Genomic DNA, 17860 nt, shown 5'->3' with positions numbered 1-17860 from the left:
TTATTTCTGTCTTCCAAGGTATTACCTATCCCTTCCAATTTTGTATCATCTGCAAATTTGATAAGGCTTTCCTTCATCTTCTCATCCAAGTAATTAATAAAAATGTCGAAGAGCACTGGGCCCAGGACCAAGCCCTGCGGTTCCTCGCTCGTTACCTCCCCCAGTTTTATTTTATTTATTTATTTTATTAATTTTTTATACCACCTCATAGCCGATGCTGTCTGGGCAGTTTACAACATAAAAATCAGTATACAATGTACAATATACAGTTTGTGTTTGGTACAATTGCTATTAAAAGGAAATACAATACATCACATTTAAATAAACATAACTAAACATAAATCCAACAATGTACATAACATAATAACAGAATAAACGAAACAAACGGAATATAACAGTTATAAAAATATCTAAAACTATTCTCCAATGTCCCATTGTGCCTCTCCCCATCTAACCCCACCTTCTGTGACCAACAGCACTAGAAACATTTGCAGTTTGAGAAGGAGCTATCGAGAAGCACTCTTTGAGTACAATTCTGTAGAGCGATATGACAATGGAGCCCATGACCTCGGGAGTTGGTGGGCTCTCCAGCACTGGTGGCCTTCAGGAGGCAGCTGGACAGCCACCTGTCGAGTCTGCTTTAACGGATTCCTGCTCTGAGCAGGGGTTGGACTCGACGGCCTGATAGGCCTCTTCCAACTCTACCATGCTATGATTCTATGACTTCCTTTGTTAATTGAATATGAGTGTAGTACTCAAGTCTGGACAGGGAGATGAGCTGAAAAGGCTGGAGGCTGGATCCTGAAGTGCAGCAGGTAGAAACTCCTGCGGTGCTGGGTATGCTAGGGCAGAAAGCCACATCCCTGATGGTTGATACCTGGCTTGGTCAATCCAGAGGCTTCATATTGCCTGCCAATCGCAGGGGAAGAGATGGCTCCTTGTTGCACACCCCTGATCCTCTTTCTGCCTGAAAAGGATCTGGGGTCTGCATATTCTGTACCACCCACCCACAAGGCCTCCATCTTTCCAGGATTCAAGCTCCATTTGCTGACCCTCATCCAGTCCACGAGTGCATCCAGGCACAGGTCCAGGGCTTGCACAGCCTCTCCTGATTCAGATGAAATGAGAAATAGATTGCCTCCTCTCTCTCTCTCTCTCTCTCTCTCTCTCTCTCTCTCTCTCTCTCTCCCCCCCCCCCCCGCAGCTAGTTTTCTCTTCTTCCTGTGAAGCATGCACTGCCCTGTCTCAGGATCCTCCAGGGTGCTCCAGAACATGCATGTTTGTCACATTCTTCTATGCTCTCAGATGGAAAGAGCTGAATGAAGCCATTCATGGGGTTGTGCATGTCTTGCAGGAGCGGTGGGTTCAATAATGGTGCGTTTTTTCTGTCCGTGCAGGTTGCTCAGTATATCAAATTTGAAATGCCTGTCCTGAAAAGTTTCATCCAGAAGCTCAAAGAGGAAGAAGATCGTGAAGTGAAGAAACTAAGGTGCAAGTAAGTTCTTCCTTTCCTGGGAAGTAGCAACAGGGGATTCTAGTCCTCAAGGCTGATTATTCTGCAAGTACAACAAAGCACAATTAAGAGCTGCTCCTTTTATTTTATGGCCCTCTTCCAGATGTGTTTTTGTAATGATGAAAGTGCCCTTTGCAGCCCAGTCTTACAACATGTCGCTCAGAAATAAGTCCCCTGGAATTCCATGGGACCCTCTACAGACTGCCTGTAAAGCAGCTTTGAATGTTTCCTCAAAGGGGCATCGCATGTTGGTGGCTTAATTCCCATGCAGAGCAGAGCGCATACACTTGAGTCAGGACAGCCCCTCTAGCCTGGGACAGATGGCACTGGGAGGCGACTGGGAGGTCCAGCAGAGCCTAAGGGGCAGTGGGATGGTAAGGGGTTGCAGGGGACTCCTGGCTCTGTGGCAGCCCTGCATTCAAGACTTATCAGAAAGCACTGGGGGCCTCACGTCTGTGTCTGTCCTTCAGGAGAGGAATGCACGGGTGCTTATGATAAAGAGCAGCCTTGGCCAACCTGGTGCCCCCCAGATGTTTTGGACCACAACTCCCATCAGCCCAGCATCACCACCTGGCCTTGCTGTTGTACTCCAAGCGACTGGAGGGCACCAGGGTGGCAACAGCTGATGTAGAGTGGCCCTCCCCCCATGACGGAGGTCTGACACAACACAGCCTTTTCCCTTGAGCTACTACAGACTTTGCTTATTTTAAAGGTACTCTGTCCTGCGTTTAATGATCGAGCAGCGATTAGAAGAGATCTCTGAAGGCCCAGCAACCATGTAAAGCCTTTGGCGCGGTCACTGCCTGGTGTCCAGCAGAGAGGCTTCTTGAAGAATATTTGTCGACAAGAAGAATGTGCTGTAATGAGCAAAGATGGCTCTTCCTCCTGGAGCCTGAACACAGAACCCACTTGGACCAACTGCATTTTCCTTCCTCCCCAGTTACTGAAGGGGAACTCTGTGGAGCCTCTGTGTTTGGGGGCAGTATACCCTTCAAATAATACTGCTTGCTAGGGACAGGCAGGATGGCCATAGACTGATCCTTGCCCTGCTTGTCAGCTTGCGAAGGCATCTGGCCGGCTGCCATTGGGAAGAGGATGCGGGGCCAGAGGGACCATTTCGCCTCTCCAGCTGGGCACTTGCCTCTTCCAGAGTTTTCCATTTGACTGGAACTTTTTTGTTTGGAGAGGGGGTGCTTGAGGCAGCCTTCCTGGCTGTCACAACAGGGGCGAGGCTTTTTGTCATTCTTGATCTCTAAGTAAAACACAAAAACACTCCCCTGCCCCACGGGGAGGGCCTAGTCGTGGACATGCCCCCCCTCCCATTCTGACTGCTCTTCTTCCCCATTGCTGTTGCAGACCCACAAGCTTCAGGCCCATCCTCATCTCCCCACCCCCTCTGTCTGAATTGGGGCCTCGGCTACTCCTTGCTCCCCTGATGCCTCTGAGGCAAAGCTGTCACGTGCAGGGACGATCCTTTCTGCTTGCTGCTCCAGCACCCTGGCATTTGGCCCGGCGAAAGCATAACGTCTCCCAGGGGGGCCTTTTCTTCATGGGGCCCCTTCTCCAGGCACTTCTGCTGCCCATGCCAGGAAGCTTTGAGGGAGACGGAAGGCACAAGGGCTCCATCTTGGTCCAACAAGAAGCTCCCAGAACATATTCATTGGGTCAGGGTTGCAGATGGCCCCAAAATGCAAAGCATGGTTGCCTTCTCTGGAAGGTGCTCTGGTGGCCCCAGTTTTATACTCTGTGTGATTATTCCCACGCTGAGGGACCCTTGTGAGCGGCATTTAAATAGCCTGTGGCCCAGCTGTGCAGGCCACAGTACAAATCCCATTGGCAAACTTTTTTTAGAAAGGTGGCTATTAAAGCCATGTTAGTTTGGCTATAATGACCACCAGATGCAGCAGGTGCTTTAAGAATGCCCCATTTACTTTCCAGTTCAGTCGTGAACATACCCAGGAGTGAGCTGGCAGGCCTTGCCGTGGATCTTGGCCCTCCTACTTGAATCTTTGCCCCATCCCTGCTCAGAAATCCTGAAGGTGTTTGATGTTTCTCCGTCTCCCCCCCCCGCCAGCTCTGGAAATGGCTTTAGTATTGCCCTTTTCGATAACCTTTCCCAGTTCTACAGGTTTGGAGGCAAATCCCCGGGGCCATTGCAAGAGACGTCGATAGAAGCACATCTCCTAGGGTAGCTCAGCAAAGCAGGGCGTTTCTCACCTCCCTCTTATGTTGGTTTAGAAGAGCTGGGGAATCCTCCTGCTGCAACAAGACAGCTCCTTCCGGGGGCAATTTGTAGCAGAGAGGTGGAAGGGTGCTTCACCGTCTCCCTGTCTTCCACACTGTGCTCATCCCTAGGCTGTTTTGCCTCCTGTGGAGCTCCAGGCATGGGTTTACTCTTTCAAAAATAGTTCTGGGGACTCCTCAGAGGGCAAAGTTTGCAGGGAGGGGGGTTGCAGCAGAGGAATGGGTTGGGAAACGGTTCAGCACCCTGTTTTGCCCACCACTTCTGCATTCCAAAGTGGTCTCTTCCCTCCTAGAGTTGCTTTGCACTAACAGAAGAGGCCATCAGGTGTTTGTTATATGTGTAATATGTAGTCCTGCCCTTAGTAGTGTCTGTGAAAGTTTTTTTGAGAAAATAAATAATGAGCAGGTTACCCTGTTTGGAACACCCTCTAGAAAGGTTCTTTTCTCCAAGGTTGCTTCTTAGGACTGAAATTACTGAGGAAAGTCCCACTGAAAGGCGATGGAACTTCCTTCTGAGTGAACACACTTCAGATTGCACTGGACGTCTCTCTCTCTCTCCCTCTCCCTCCCTCCCTCCCTCTCCCCCTAGCTAACCCCTTAACAGCATTTCACTTCTAAATTGCACTAGATTGATTGTGGATATTTTTTTAAGCTCCAGCCTTTCTGTTCTTAATATTATCTATATGCCAAATATTACTGCACAGGAAAATGACAGCAATAATTTATATAAATATTATTATTTTTTGAAAAGGAGCCAGCACAAGAACAGCCCTAGCGCCGCTGATGCATTTTGAGGCTCCAGAATTCCTTTCTGGGCTGAAAAGCACAAATGGACTTGCAACTCTGACTGTTGTCTGTGGGTTGGATCCTGATTTAATGGTACTTGGAGACTCCACCTGCAGTGGAGGGTAGTTCATTGGGCCGGCTCTGAGTACGTCTAGATCTGGATCCAATCCTGTTTAGTTCAAAGGTTCATTTTATTCCAATTCATGTTCATTGTTTCAGTCTCTGGTTTGTCTGTGGAAATGGGAGGGTGGGACACCTTTTAAAAAGTGTGAGTCTGTTGTTGTTTTTAAGAACTGTTGGGTTCCAAGCAAGCTCTTAATGAAGGTACAACTCAGGACTGCAAAGCTGACACATTTCTCTGATTAAGGGCTGGTCCACATCACTTGATCACTGGCAACCGATTATGTGAACTGACTTGTATAGCATCTTGTGAAAGTTCTGCCTGCCATGCTAGATCTGCAAAAGTCCTCCTTGCATGGGATTTTGCAATAATCAAGTGTAAAAAAGTGCATGTATGAGCCAGCCCATCATGTCTGAGGTAGAAGTTTTAAGCCATCTGTTTCAGCGTATTCACACATGAAGGAACTTTTTTTTTTATAACAAACGACAAGTATGCTTGTGTGAACCAAACTTTAGCATGGGACAAGATTAGAGTTGCCAACAGTCTCGTGTTTTAAGGGCCATCCTTAAGGAGGAATATTCTGGGATGTAGAACTTTGTAGGGAAAAGCAGCACAGCTCTACAAAGTGCCCTTGTTTTAACATAGTATTAGCTGATGTGCAATACACCTCCAATTGCACACTATTCTTACCTGAGTGAGGGTTAGCAATACGGTAAAAATGCACTCTTGATGGTAAGAGTGCCATAACATAGACTGATAGCTGTGAACTGAGAGGACTCCAATTCAGATTTTACCTCTACTGTGAATTCATTAGGTGGCTGTATGCAAACCACTTTCTCAGCCTCAGACCCCCCCTCCTTTTGTAGAATGGGGGGGAGGAAGGGGTAATAATATTAGTCTACCTTTCAGGGTTGTTGTAAGGATTGCAGAGATAATGTATGTAACATGTTTTGGCATCTTAGGATGCATCTGCAAATGCTGAGTATTTTTATCCACAGGTGGTATTTTTTACATGTACTCCTCAGGCCTGCAACATAAGCATTGATGGGTCTCCCAATTGTAATAGCATGTAACACCCCTGCTCACGGATCTGCATTGGCTGCCGGATTGTTACCGGGCCAAGTTCAAGGTGCTCTTATTGGTATATAAAGCCCTTAACAGTTTTGGACCAGTTTACTTGCGGGACTGCCTTACCGCATATGTGCCCACTTGACTGCTTCCATCTGCAAAAGAGGCACGGTTGCAGGTGCCACATAATACTCATTACACACTTGTAAGAAATCATTCTTTTTGTGTGGCAGCACCTACTTTTGGAACTCTCTGCCTCTTGATATCAGGCAGGTGCCTTTGCTGTATTCTTTTCAGCACCTGCTTAAACCTTTTTTTCCCTTTTGGTGAGCCTATTTAGACACATAGATGTGGATGTGTTTTAATATTTTTAGTCTGTTACTGTTTTGCTTAAAAATGTTTTTAATTACATGTTTTTAACTTTTATTGATGTTTAATCTCATTTGTAAACCACTTAGAGATTTTGTGTGTCTGTGTGTGTGTTTACAATCAAGAAGTATATAAACTTAAATAAATAAATGATATGTTTAGAACAGGGTCATCTTTATTTATTTTACTGCACTTTCTGTCCCACGGTGCTGCCATAGTGCTCCAGATTCCCAAGCAATCCCCAGTCCAGACAACTGACCACATCCACGTCTGCCTCCCTTCAGCAATGTGGTAGCCTCAGGTGCCCTTAGACCATAACCTGGGAAGCCAAGGCGATGCCCTCCAGATGGCATTGGACTACTATGCCCAGCATCCCTGACGGTTGCTGGCACAGCTTTTGGGGTTTGGGGCAACTTTGCTGAGGAATGTTTGTCAGGGGCTGAGCTCAGAGAAGGGATGGAATCATCAGTATATTTTGGTTCTCTCCATTTCTCTCCATATCTCATTGTTTGGAAATTCGGTTCTACATATTTCTGCCACAATTTGTGGGGTTTTTTCTTATTACAAAATCCTCATGAAAATTCTTCACCATTGTAGTGCAAATGTATCCTAATTTTAGTAAGTCCTCTTGACTAAGGTACACATTTTCTGCAAGCAATTTATCCTAATATGATGCATGTTTGTATGTCAGCTTCACCAATATTTTCACTTTGGGCACATTTCCCCCTAATACATGCATTTCTGTAAACATTACTCGGTTGGAGAAGTGCATTGCAAAATTCGGATAAGTGTGAATTTCAAAGGATGGCTGCGTTTCAGTTCTAATGTTGTATCAGAAAGTTTGATAAATTCTTCTTGAAGGGCAATCTGAATCGAATTTCTCCCCCAGACCAAGCCAAGAGGCATTCTGTGGGCAAAGTAAGAGGGTGGCTGCATTGCCTAGCACACCTCCTCTCAAAGCCCTCTCAAACCTGCCACCAACCCCCTCCCCACATATGAGTTTTCAGCCCCACTGGGAAGGTGGCAGACCACAGCTTTGGGGTACAAGTAATCTGGTGCCACACAGACTATAAAGACAAATGGCAGGTCAGTCAAAATTGACTTTATTTCTGAATCTAAAGATTAGAAAATACAATATATCTATAACAACAACAAAAGCGCTCAAGAAACACACACACACAGAGAGAGAGAGAAACAGGGCTCCCTCCCTTCCTGTGCTGCCTCTTATTCCAAATCTTCGATCTGCAGCTCTTCTAGGTGGGGAAGAAAGGAACAGAAGTGGGTCTTCCTTGTGGCTGCTTTATTTGACTTTGCACGGTCCAGACTCCATCCCTGGCATACTTAGGCAACTGATGGAGGTCCCATGCCTGGCTGGCCCAATGGGGCTGCCACCCCCCCATCCTCACCACCCTTCTGGCATCATTTGGCCCCCTCCTGCTGCAGTCATCAGTCTTCACCACTGAGGGAGCAGCTGGCAACTGCCACTTAGTTCTGTCCCCCACCCCACCCCACCCCACCCCACTTGTTTCACCTTGGGGCAGGAGGGCTGGGATTTCAAGAGCCTACAACTTGAGAGATCAGCTGGTGTGACAGCTCAGAGGCCCCCTCATGCCCTGATGAGGCTACAGACGATGCCTTTGTGTGGGAAGTGAGGCCTGTGGGTTGGCTCTCTGCTTCCAGGATGGACATCTTACCTTCATTGGTTTAGAGGCACAGCCAGGACAGCTCAGGAAGGCCGATTCTTCTCACGGACTCCAGCTGTAGAGGAGAAAATGCTGCATCAGGTCCCAAAAATTAAAGCGCGGGTAACCCAAAGCAGGACTAACTGAGCTCCAGCTTGCCAGAGAAAGCCTCTGTGGGTGCTGTTACCTAGTGGGTGGAGGATGAAGGACAGCACCACAGGGGACACCCTCTTCCATCTGCGGTTCTGCAATGAAAGAGGAGGAACAGATATGAGGAAGGGTTTGCTCCTCACATGCGTTATTCTACCCTCTTCCTGCTCATCCTCCCACTGCAACTGTCCAGTCTACCCCCTTTGTGCCAAACCCTCTCAACCCTCTCCCTGGCTCCATCCCTTCCCTCCTTTCGCTCCTCCTCGGACCCTTCACTGGGTGGGACCTTGCCCTCCCCTGGCTGAGCTTGAGGGGGTCCCCTCTGCTCCCCCCTGCCTCCCTGCCACCTTCCCTCCCTCAAAGGCCTTCCCTTGGGCTGGGCATCCAACTCCTCTTCCGCCATTACACAGCTGGCACCCTCCTCCCTCCTCCCCACTTTTCCTCTCTTTCATGTGTCCTGTTATTCCGCATCGTAAGGCGGGAGGCGTGTAAAATGGTGCGTGGAGTGGACAGGGAGAGCTGTTTCTCCCCCCCCCATAATGCTAGAACCTGGTGGGGTCTTCCAGGGAAGCGGAAGGGTGGGAGATTCAGGACACACAAAAGGAAGGACTCAAGGACGGAACTCCCTGCCACTAGATGTGTTGATGGGGGCTGCTGGAGAAGAGAACTATGAAATGATGGAGGAGACTTCCAGCTAAGGTGGCCATATATTCCACCCAGAAGAAGAGACATTGTGCCTCTACATAGGAGCAGTTGTTGGGGATCCCAAGTGCGAGAGGGCTCCTGTTGTGGGTTTTGTCCCTGCAGCCTCCGGTTGACCATTGTGGGAACAGACTGCCAGGCTAGATGGGCCTTTGGCCTGATCTAGCAGGGCTCTCTGTATGTGGAAATCCTGAGCTCCAGGTGGCCATCATCGCAAAAAGGGACGCCTGCTCATCTGGCCTGGCTTCGCGGAGAGGGGCCACTTGCTTCCTCCTCCATGTGAAGCAGGGGCACTGCTGTCTTGGGGGGGAAGCCTCCCCTAAAGGGGTCACCTTGGGAGTGCGCGCCAGGAGACCCTGAAGGCACGTCAAGCTAGAAGAGAGGAGGGAGAGGACCGAATGAGGACCGCAGGCAGAAGCGTTGGGGGAGGGGGCTCTTTCTTCTGGCCCGGCTGCGTTCCTCTTGGGCGGATGTGCTCAGAGAAGCCTTTGGAGGAGAGACCTCCTGGTCTCTGCAGCTCAGGAGGTGGTGGAGGGACGTCTGGACTCAACAGAGCAGGAGGACGACCGACCCTGTAACCTCCAGGGGTGAAGGCCACGTGAGGGACCCCAGGCACTCCCCCCAGGATATCAAGAAAAGCAGGGGAAACCCTCCTTACATCTTCTGCATGACTGAAGCTCTTGGAGCGCAACCGCCCCTCCTAACCCTAATCTACCCTGACTCTGACCCTGACCCTAAACCCTAACAAGAAGAATTAAATCGAAAGAAACAAAAATGAAAAGAAACAAAAAATGAAATACAAAAGAAAGATCAAAATAAAAAGAAACAAAATTCAAATGAAAACCAAACGCCGCCTCTCCTCTCTCCTCTCTCCCAACGCCTCCTACTCTCCTCCACACCTCTAACTCCTCCTCTAGAACCCAGGCTGGACACCTCTGGCTGGCAGCTGTTATGCCAGCAGCAAATGATGTCACATTCAGTGTTACCGTGGCAACCCCCCTGCCCTGACAGTGGGCATTGTTCCTGCAGGGCCTGGAGGCACCTGAGGTTTCGTCTGCTGGCTTCCTTCGCCATCACTCTTTGTTCTCATATCTCCATTTCAGTGGAAAGATTTAGCTGGAGCTACGATGGATTATTGCTGTCGAAAGGCCTCGTTCCTAGTTTTTATGGAAAAATTAATGGCCGAACCCCGAGTGGCTCAAGACATACCCAAACAGATTGTTTCTTAAATACATGGCACCCATTTGTTGCATACATTAATCAAAATGAATCTGGAAATAAACCACCCAAGCAATATGCTCACATTGGGAACGCCTGAGAGCCGTGGTTGTATTTTGGAGTCCTTCGGTAGTTTATTGTCTTGATTTTGGCCTTTGACTTTTATTTTGCCCTTTCCTCTTCTTCTGAATCATCGTTCTGGTCAGAGACTCTTCAAAATTTGCCAAAAATTGATCCTGACAAGGGTTGCCTATCAAGTTTGCGTTTTATTTCATTTATAATTTATAAAGAAAGTTAAGAAACACTTAATGCCCCATGTGAAACCGTGATTGCCCCCTTCGACTCAAAACCTGGTTATGTCGCCTTTAGCAGCAATGGCTGCAACCAAACACTTCCTGTAGTTCTTGATCAGTCTCTCACAGTGCTGTGGTGGAATTTTGGCTCATTCTTCCACGCAGAACTGCTTTAACTCAGTGACATTTGCGGGTTTTCGAGCATGCACCTTTCAGGTCCTGCCACAACATCTCAATGGGGTTTCGGTCTGGACTTTGACTAGGCCATTCCAAAACTTTACATTTCTTGTTCCTCAACCATTCTGATGTAGACTTGCTTATGTGTTTCGGATCATTGTCTTGCTGCACGACTCAGCCGCACTTCAGCTTCAGCTTCAGCGGACAGATGGATGGCCTGACATTCTCCTGTAGAATTCTCTGATACAAAGCAGAATTCATGGTTCCTTCAACGCTGGCATGTCATCCAAGTCCTGATGCAGCAGCATCCCCAAACCATAACCCTGCCACCACCATGCTTGACCAACGTTGGTATGAGGTTCAACATGTGGAATGCAGTGTTTGGTTTTTGCCAGACACAACGGAGCCCATATTGCCCCAAAAGTTCCATCTTTGACTCATGTGTCCACCTGGATGATCCTCAAGAGTTCTGGAACAATGTTCTATGGACATGGGTTTGACTTATTCTTCCATTTGAAATCCATTCTGTTTCTATTTTTCCACATTTTAACAGGTGTATTTCTAATGGAATTTGTAAAGTTTGTAAAATCAATAAAAACTATATTAAAAAAAGAAGAAAAGGAGTGAGTTCTGCTAAAGGTCTTTGGAAGGAGGATTCTCAAGGGCAGAGGAGAACTGTAACTACCTGCTGGAGACAGTTCTGGAGTTCCTTGCCGGCTAAGACATTTCTGTGTCTGACTTTGCAGTTTGCGCAGTAAGGTTTTTAGTCAAGAAAGGAGGGGTGGTGGTGGTGATCCTCGTGTCTTGTCTTTTTTTACCTATATGTGCGCCCCTCACCCCTGAACCCACAAATACACAAACAATGATAGCTTATGGTGTCAACAGTCAATACTGGAAGTCTGAGGTGCTGGCCCACTTGACTGCAGTGTCAAATGGACTAGTTTTGCATCACCAGCTCAGGCAATCTTGATGGAAACGGGAGAAGCCCAGTGTTTGAGAGGTACCAATTCTGGCAGCGCAGCTTTAATAGGCGGCGAGAATGGATAGGTAACTTTCAGGATGATCCAATGGCCCTTGCACCTATGTGTCACTAAGCTGGTATTTACTTTGAGACAAGAGCCATTGGATTGTCCTGATAGTGAACTCAGGCAGATTCAGAACTGAATGGTTGCTGTATAGTAGATCATCACCACTGACTTCTGTGGAGAAACTGACACTGAGACCAGGGTGCAAGCAAGGAGCAAAGCATGCCTTGTGCTGTTTGTTTGTTTAGTGTGGGGTGTCCAAAGGGGAATTTGGGCAGTTGGAAAAGCTGCTTTAAAAAATGCTGATGATGGATGGTTTGGGTCTCTCCTGCCCTGCGCTTTGCAATGAGCCCAACCGCATGATAAGCAAAGCAAAAAGAATTTGTTTTTAATTTTAAAGAGGAGGGAAGCTCTGCTGAATTGTTACCAGCCAAGTTCAAGGTGTTGTTATTGGTATGTAAAGCCCTTAACAGCTTAGGACCAGTATACCTGGGGGATTGCCTTACCCCTTATGCGCCCACTCGACTGCTTTGACCTGCGGAACAGGCACTGTTACCTTGGGGTATGTAAGAAATATTTGGCTAAGCTCACCTTAGGGCTTTAAGCTGCTTGATAATAATGATCTTTAGGAGTGGACTCAGGGCACTTCTGGACTGTTGCTGTTTAGGGGTGGGATTCAATCATGTACCGGCAAATTCAGGTTGTGCAATTAGAGCTGATTTGACCATCTTGTGCAACAAACCCATTCCCCAGAAGACCTGACTTTTGTGATAAGGGCAATGACGGGAAAACCTTCTGTATGTATTGCTTGTCAAGGACTCTTGGCTCTGTGTGTGAGAGAGAGACAGAGAGAGATGGCGAAGCCCCTGTCCTGCCACTCCGTGCACGCTAGCCTGTGTTCTGGCCTGGTGGGTCACGAGTTGTGCAGGATAGCTGTAAAAAGAGCCCAGCCTGCTTCCGTGATCAGTCAGGTGACAGTGAGACTCCAAGCTTTCTTTCCATGCTGGGGGGCCTTTGTGTGCTCTGACCACTCTGTTCTGAGCTCACAGCGGATGCAGCCTGTCCACAGCCTTTCACAGTAGGCAGAAAGCCTTTTGCCCTGAGGGCCGTCATCCATTGGTGGTTGCCCACAGGAGGAAGTGAGTGAAACTGACTTTCTTGACTGCTGGTTGCAGTCATGAGTTTTGTAGCTTTCCTTGCAGCTTCCTTGGAGGGGGGGGGGTTAAAAACTTCAGCTGCTGGCTGGGCAATCTGTTTCCCTGAAAGTTGGTGCTTGTTCCCACCTGCCACTTTTTTCCTATGGCTAACTGCGGATTTCCATGGAGATCACGGCTAGAGAGGGCAAGAGAAAACCTCCCCTTCTCATGCTGCAAAGCCAATAAAAACAGCCTCCCTTGCTCTTCCCATTAAAGACGCTTACCTGACGTGATGGGCAGTGACACATTTGAGGGTCACGTCTGGTTAGGCCGGGGTCATTGAACCAGTCTTGGAGTCTAATTGCACCATAATTGTTTTCCTTCAACTCCCCAGCTGCACTTGGGGCAGATAGATGCTAAATATTCTTTTACGTGCTTTTTGGATTATTAATACTTGAGGAGCTCTCTCTCTAATAACAAGTCAAAAGCTCCTTAGGAATAAATAGGCTTTCTCATATTTTCCCCTATCGCAAGATATTTTCTCACCGGAAACAAACTCCCATCAGACAACAATAAGTTCAGTACAAATGCAGACAGTGGGTTTGACCGACTTGAGAGAAAAGTCTTTTCGCTGGAACCTGAGTCTCCCCCATGAAGGAAAGGGCCTCAGGTTTCCCCTAAGCTATACCAGCCCTGCTCTGCAAGGATGGTTTTAATAAAGCATTAACAGACACACACACACCAAAAAAAGTTTGGCTCTTTTATTAATATAACAAAAATACATTGGTGACAGGAATAATAAAAAAGATTTAAAAGTTCATTCTTCTCTCTCTTCAGAACTCCCCCAGTCCTCTGCCTCTCCGTGGCAGGCAGGCAGGCAGGCAGGCACTAACTCCCTGTCCCAGTTGAAATCCTGCTCTGGGTGCCTGCTCTGCTGCAATCCTCTCCACCCTCACTGTCTATCTCTTCTCTTCAGGCTCCCTCCCTCGTCACAAGCCTCTTCTCCCAAGGCCACACAAGAGCTTCTGCAGAGGGAGTCCAAACGTCAATCCACTTCTATGGCTGTTGTCACTATACGGATTTCACAAAAATCTTGCTTCCAGGGTTGTCCCTCTGCGTGCTTCCACCTGGCATGGGTGCAAGAGGATAACATTAGCCATTTTATCTTGCGCCTCTGACCGCACTGAGACAGAATCAACACGTTGCCTACCAATAAAGAGCAACTGACAGCAGTTGGATGTGGCCAGGAGGGGCCTTTTCTGGAATGGGGAGAGCAGGAGGAAAGAAGCGGATACTTTTCTGAGGGAAAAACCAAATTGCAGGACATTTGGGTCTGCTTCCCACATGAACAAGTATGACTAGCCATAAAACCACTTTCCCTAACGTTGTTTTGGGCTACATCAGCCCCAGTTATCATGGTCGTAAGATGTTGGGCTTGATGGGTGTTGTACTCCAAAACATTTGGAGGGCACCAGGTTGGGGAAAGCTGCCTTTGTGAGATGGACTTTGATGTAGAGATTAGAAAGTCGCTCTGAAAGCAGGGAGAGTCAGGGTTCAGATCCACAGCTCAACACCTAGTTGGATTAGGCTCTCCTAAGTCTGTAGTGTACTCCTGAAAAATGAAATGGACTGCCTTCAAGTCGACCGGACTTATGGTGACCCTATGAACAGGGTTTTCATGGTAAGCAGTATTCAGAGAGGGTCTATGTCAGGATCCCACCTGCTGCCACCACCTGTCAGGTCCCTCCAGTCAGGAACCTGTTTTTTATTTGTTCTCTCACTGGCTCTAGCACAGATCTTGCAAGATCCCACTGCTAGGCAGCACCACCAGCCACTCCCTATTTCACAATACAGTAGGGCCCCGCTTATACGGCGGGTTCCGTTCAGGACCCCCGCCGTAAAGCGGAAATCGCCATAAGGCGGAACCCCATTGACTTTAATGGGGCGCATCGTGCGAAAATGCCGTGAAAATGCCGCAAAAGCGGCTTTTAAAGAGGGGAGGAAAGCCGCCACATTAGCGGAACGCCGGGAAGCAGAGCACCGGGAAGCGGGGCCCTACTGTATTGCCTTGGGACTTTGCCTTAGTCTCCTTCTGGCTTATTGTTACTTTGTGTCTGGGTGCACTTGCAGGCCACAACCCCCCTATATCTTTGTGCCAATAAAGCATACAGCCCTGGGTTGCCCTGGATACTTGATGTTACACTATCTCTTCACCGCTGCCACCATTTGATACTGTTTCTCTGCACCTTGGTAATTACCCTGCCCACCCTTCTGGTCTGTGAAAGCCCCAGCCAAGGATCAGGCCTTTGGTAAACCAAGAAAATATTTATTTATAAACACCAGGAAATATCAAGATTACTTATGGTATATTTAACAAGCGTATGGTTTCATATATTGTTACTCTTTATGTTTCTAGTCATATATAATCTGCCTCAATACCAGCCAAATATAATCCAACCCACAACCAACTCCAACACACAACAACCGACACTAACAAAACTCCCTCCCTCACTCTCATTCATACCTTCAGACACTCCAAACGCTCAGCCAATCACAATACAACATTCTCCAGCATTCCAGCCCATGTACTCCCCTCTCACTCTGCCTACTTACCTCATTTACTCTAATAAACCCGCACTTACCATATTTACAGTAATATCTATATACAGGGACATCACAGTCTACCATTGCCTTCCTCTGAGGCTGAGAGGCAGTGACTGGCCCAAGATCACCCAGTGAGCTTCATGGCTGTGTGGGGATTTGAACCCTGGTCTCCCAGGTCATAGTCCAACACTCTAACCACTGCGCCACACTGGCTCTCACTCCTACACTCTCTTTTAAGACTGAGTAAGTGAAGAGTTTGTGGCCTCAGTATCAAGGGTGCCTTTGTCTTCCCTGCCTTCTTTGTTTTATTTTGCTTGACATCCACCCTGATGGACACTTCTGGAGAACTTTGACTCTGGATTCTGGATCTGTTCCAAATGGACTGACATTCCACACATTGCCATTATGAGGACAGCATGCAACACAGAGACACCCACCCACCCATGCCAGGCCTGCCCCCTGCCCTGAGCTCCAGAGAGGAGGAAACCAAGACATTTGGTGAGGAAAGCAACATTCTGCGGCGGCAGCAGCAGCATCTGCGGCGGCAGCTCTTCCTACCAGGAGCCCAATGTGCTGAAAGCAACATTCCTGCAATAAAAGATTGGAACTGGGAGGCCTCTGTCTTTTCTCTTGCTAAAAACAAAGGCCCACTTCTTTAACAATGGTTAAGCCCCCTGGTTCGGTCATCAACAGCGGCTGACGGGAACACATGGCTTCCCCATTAATGAACAACTTCTGCTCAGATAAAAAGGACACAATGAGCAGGGTCATCTTGGCGAACAGCAACACTTGCGTCTGAACAAACCTCAGTTTGCCTGTCTCCCACTTATTATTATGAATGATCGGCTCTGAAGAGGATTTCTTGGATTGTCCAAGGAGACAGCTGAAGTGGGAACTGCCCTCAAAGCACCTTACAGCACCCCGCATGCCCCAAAGAAGAAAAGAAAAAACACGACAGATAAATGGGATTCATGTCTCTCTCCTTACTGTATAAAGATAATCCCCAGTACACCAAATGCCAGCACGGTGAAAGGGAGCGCTCCCTTGGGCCGAGCAGGTCAAGCTTGTGACACAGGGAAGGCTTTAGCCAGACTCTCCAATCCCAGTACTTTGGGAGAGGAAAGTGAATCCCCTTTACTCCTCCCCCACAATTCAACTGTAAATGCGCCTAGCACAAAACCACTGTGCCTACGTGTCTGCAACACCTTACTGAGGGCCAGCCACCTTTTTCCTGTATGCTATTTTCAGATCAATTGCCCACAAAATACTGGGGAGATTAAGAGATCCCAGGCTATGGTCTGAAGGCACATGAAGCCAGCTCCCTGCTGAAGCTAAGCAGGGTCAGGTCTGGTCAGTGCCTGGATGGGAGACCGCCTGGGAACCAAATGTAAGCCGCCTTGGGTTTCTATCATGAAAAGAAAGGCGGGGTATAAATGTAATAAATAAATAAATAAATAAGAGATTTGTTTTTTAGCCACCCCAAATGCTGCTTTTGTGGGGAAAGCACTGCAGCCATCTTTCTGAAATTTGTCAGGTTTTACCCATGTCTGCAAATTCCATCCCTTTCTAGCAAAAGAGGGGAAAGTAAGTTTTTTAAAAAATATTCCCCTCTTTTCTTCATTTTCCCCTCCCCAGTGCTTCAGACCCTGAACCAATTGGGCAGCCTCCGAAGCACTTCATACCAAGGCAAGCTGGTTTCCACAGTGCCAGACTGGAGTTTGAACCAAATATTGTGTCCGCTGCACACCCTCATTATTACCATCTTCTCAACCTCCAGGGAGCAGGGCCTACTTGGCACATCCCCAATTTTGTCCATCCAGGTTGGTGAAGATGTAGCCTAGTTATTAGTCCATGGTAAACTTTATGGCTGAGTGGAGAGTTGAACCCACCGCTCCCTGGTTCAGCTCTAACACCCCATGACACCACCAGGTCCCTTCTGGCTATTATTATTTCTGGATTTCTTGCCTGTGTCCCCTCCCAAGTCTTCCCCCCTCCCTGTACATGCACTCTTGTCACCAAGTGCATCGATGGGCTGTTGTGCGGTCAAAATAAAAGCATTCCAAAGCACCTTGTAAGCTGTGGGTGGCATCTGCCACATGGCCAGTAGCCAGGGATGATGAGAATTATAGTCCAGCAACATCTGGAGGTGGGGCAGGCTGGCCAAAACAGCCTTGTGGCCTAACAAACACATAATGGCTTCCACTTTATCCTATGAATGGAGTGTTGTCTCCAGGCAAACCTGATGGATTTCTAGTCCAGACAGTGAAATCACACTGGTGATGTCCAGAGGGATAGAGGGCATAATCAAGCAGAAATATTTGGAAACTGAAGGGTTCTGTGTTGGTAGGTCCCTTCACCCCTTGCTGGGGGCCAACCATCAACTGTACCCCATGATGCCTAATAATTCAACCCTGGGAGATGCTCCATGTGCAGGATCTAGTGTGTCAGTCACATATGTAGAGACACTGTTCGACGTGTTTCTAAAAGGTAGGAGCCGCAGCTTTGATTGCCTCTGCTTGTCCAGCACCTGAAACTGCGGGTAAGTCTGATTTTCCTTCCAAGTTGCTACTCACATGAGTCAGTCCAGCTTTTCCTTCCAGACTTTTTTTGCCCCAGATCTGTTGTTGCTTTGGGACAACGGAGAAATGCTCAGTTAGGAATGTTATGCAGCAGCTGCCATGTGTGTTGGGGAGGGGGAGGAGTTGTTTTCTCTCCTGGGATTTAGGCTTTTGTGTAAACTAATCACCTCTGTGTGTGTGTGTGTGTGTGTGT

General features: G+C 47.9%; 1 protein-coding gene across 3 annotated transcripts in view; it reads left to right on the top strand.

Annotated features, from left to right (window-relative positions):
- RASSF2 (Ras association domain family member 2) overlaps window positions 1–6265 on the top strand; it is a 44425-nt gene extending 38160 nt beyond the window's left edge. For all 3 annotated transcript variants that reach the window (XM_061592923.1, XM_061592924.1, XM_061592922.1), the window contains exons 10-11: window positions 1398–1495; window positions 2226–6265. In XM_061592923.1, coding sequence (XP_061448907.1) covers window positions 1398–1495; window positions 2226–2295 — 168 coding nt within the window. In that variant the 3' untranslated portion in view covers window positions 2296–6265. The remainder of the gene's footprint in view (window positions 1–1397; window positions 1496–2225) is intronic.
- Window positions 6266–17860: the final 11595 nt, after the last annotated feature.

Source organism: Rhineura floridana, chromosome 12, assembly GCF_030035675.1.
Source record: "Rhineura floridana isolate rRhiFlo1 chromosome 12, rRhiFlo1.hap2, whole genome shotgun sequence".
NCBI lineage: Eukaryota > Metazoa > Chordata > Lepidosauria > Squamata > Rhineuridae > Rhineura > Rhineura floridana.
Note: the sequence above shows the minus strand (reverse complement) of the source record. Positions and strands in the feature narration are given on the sequence as shown.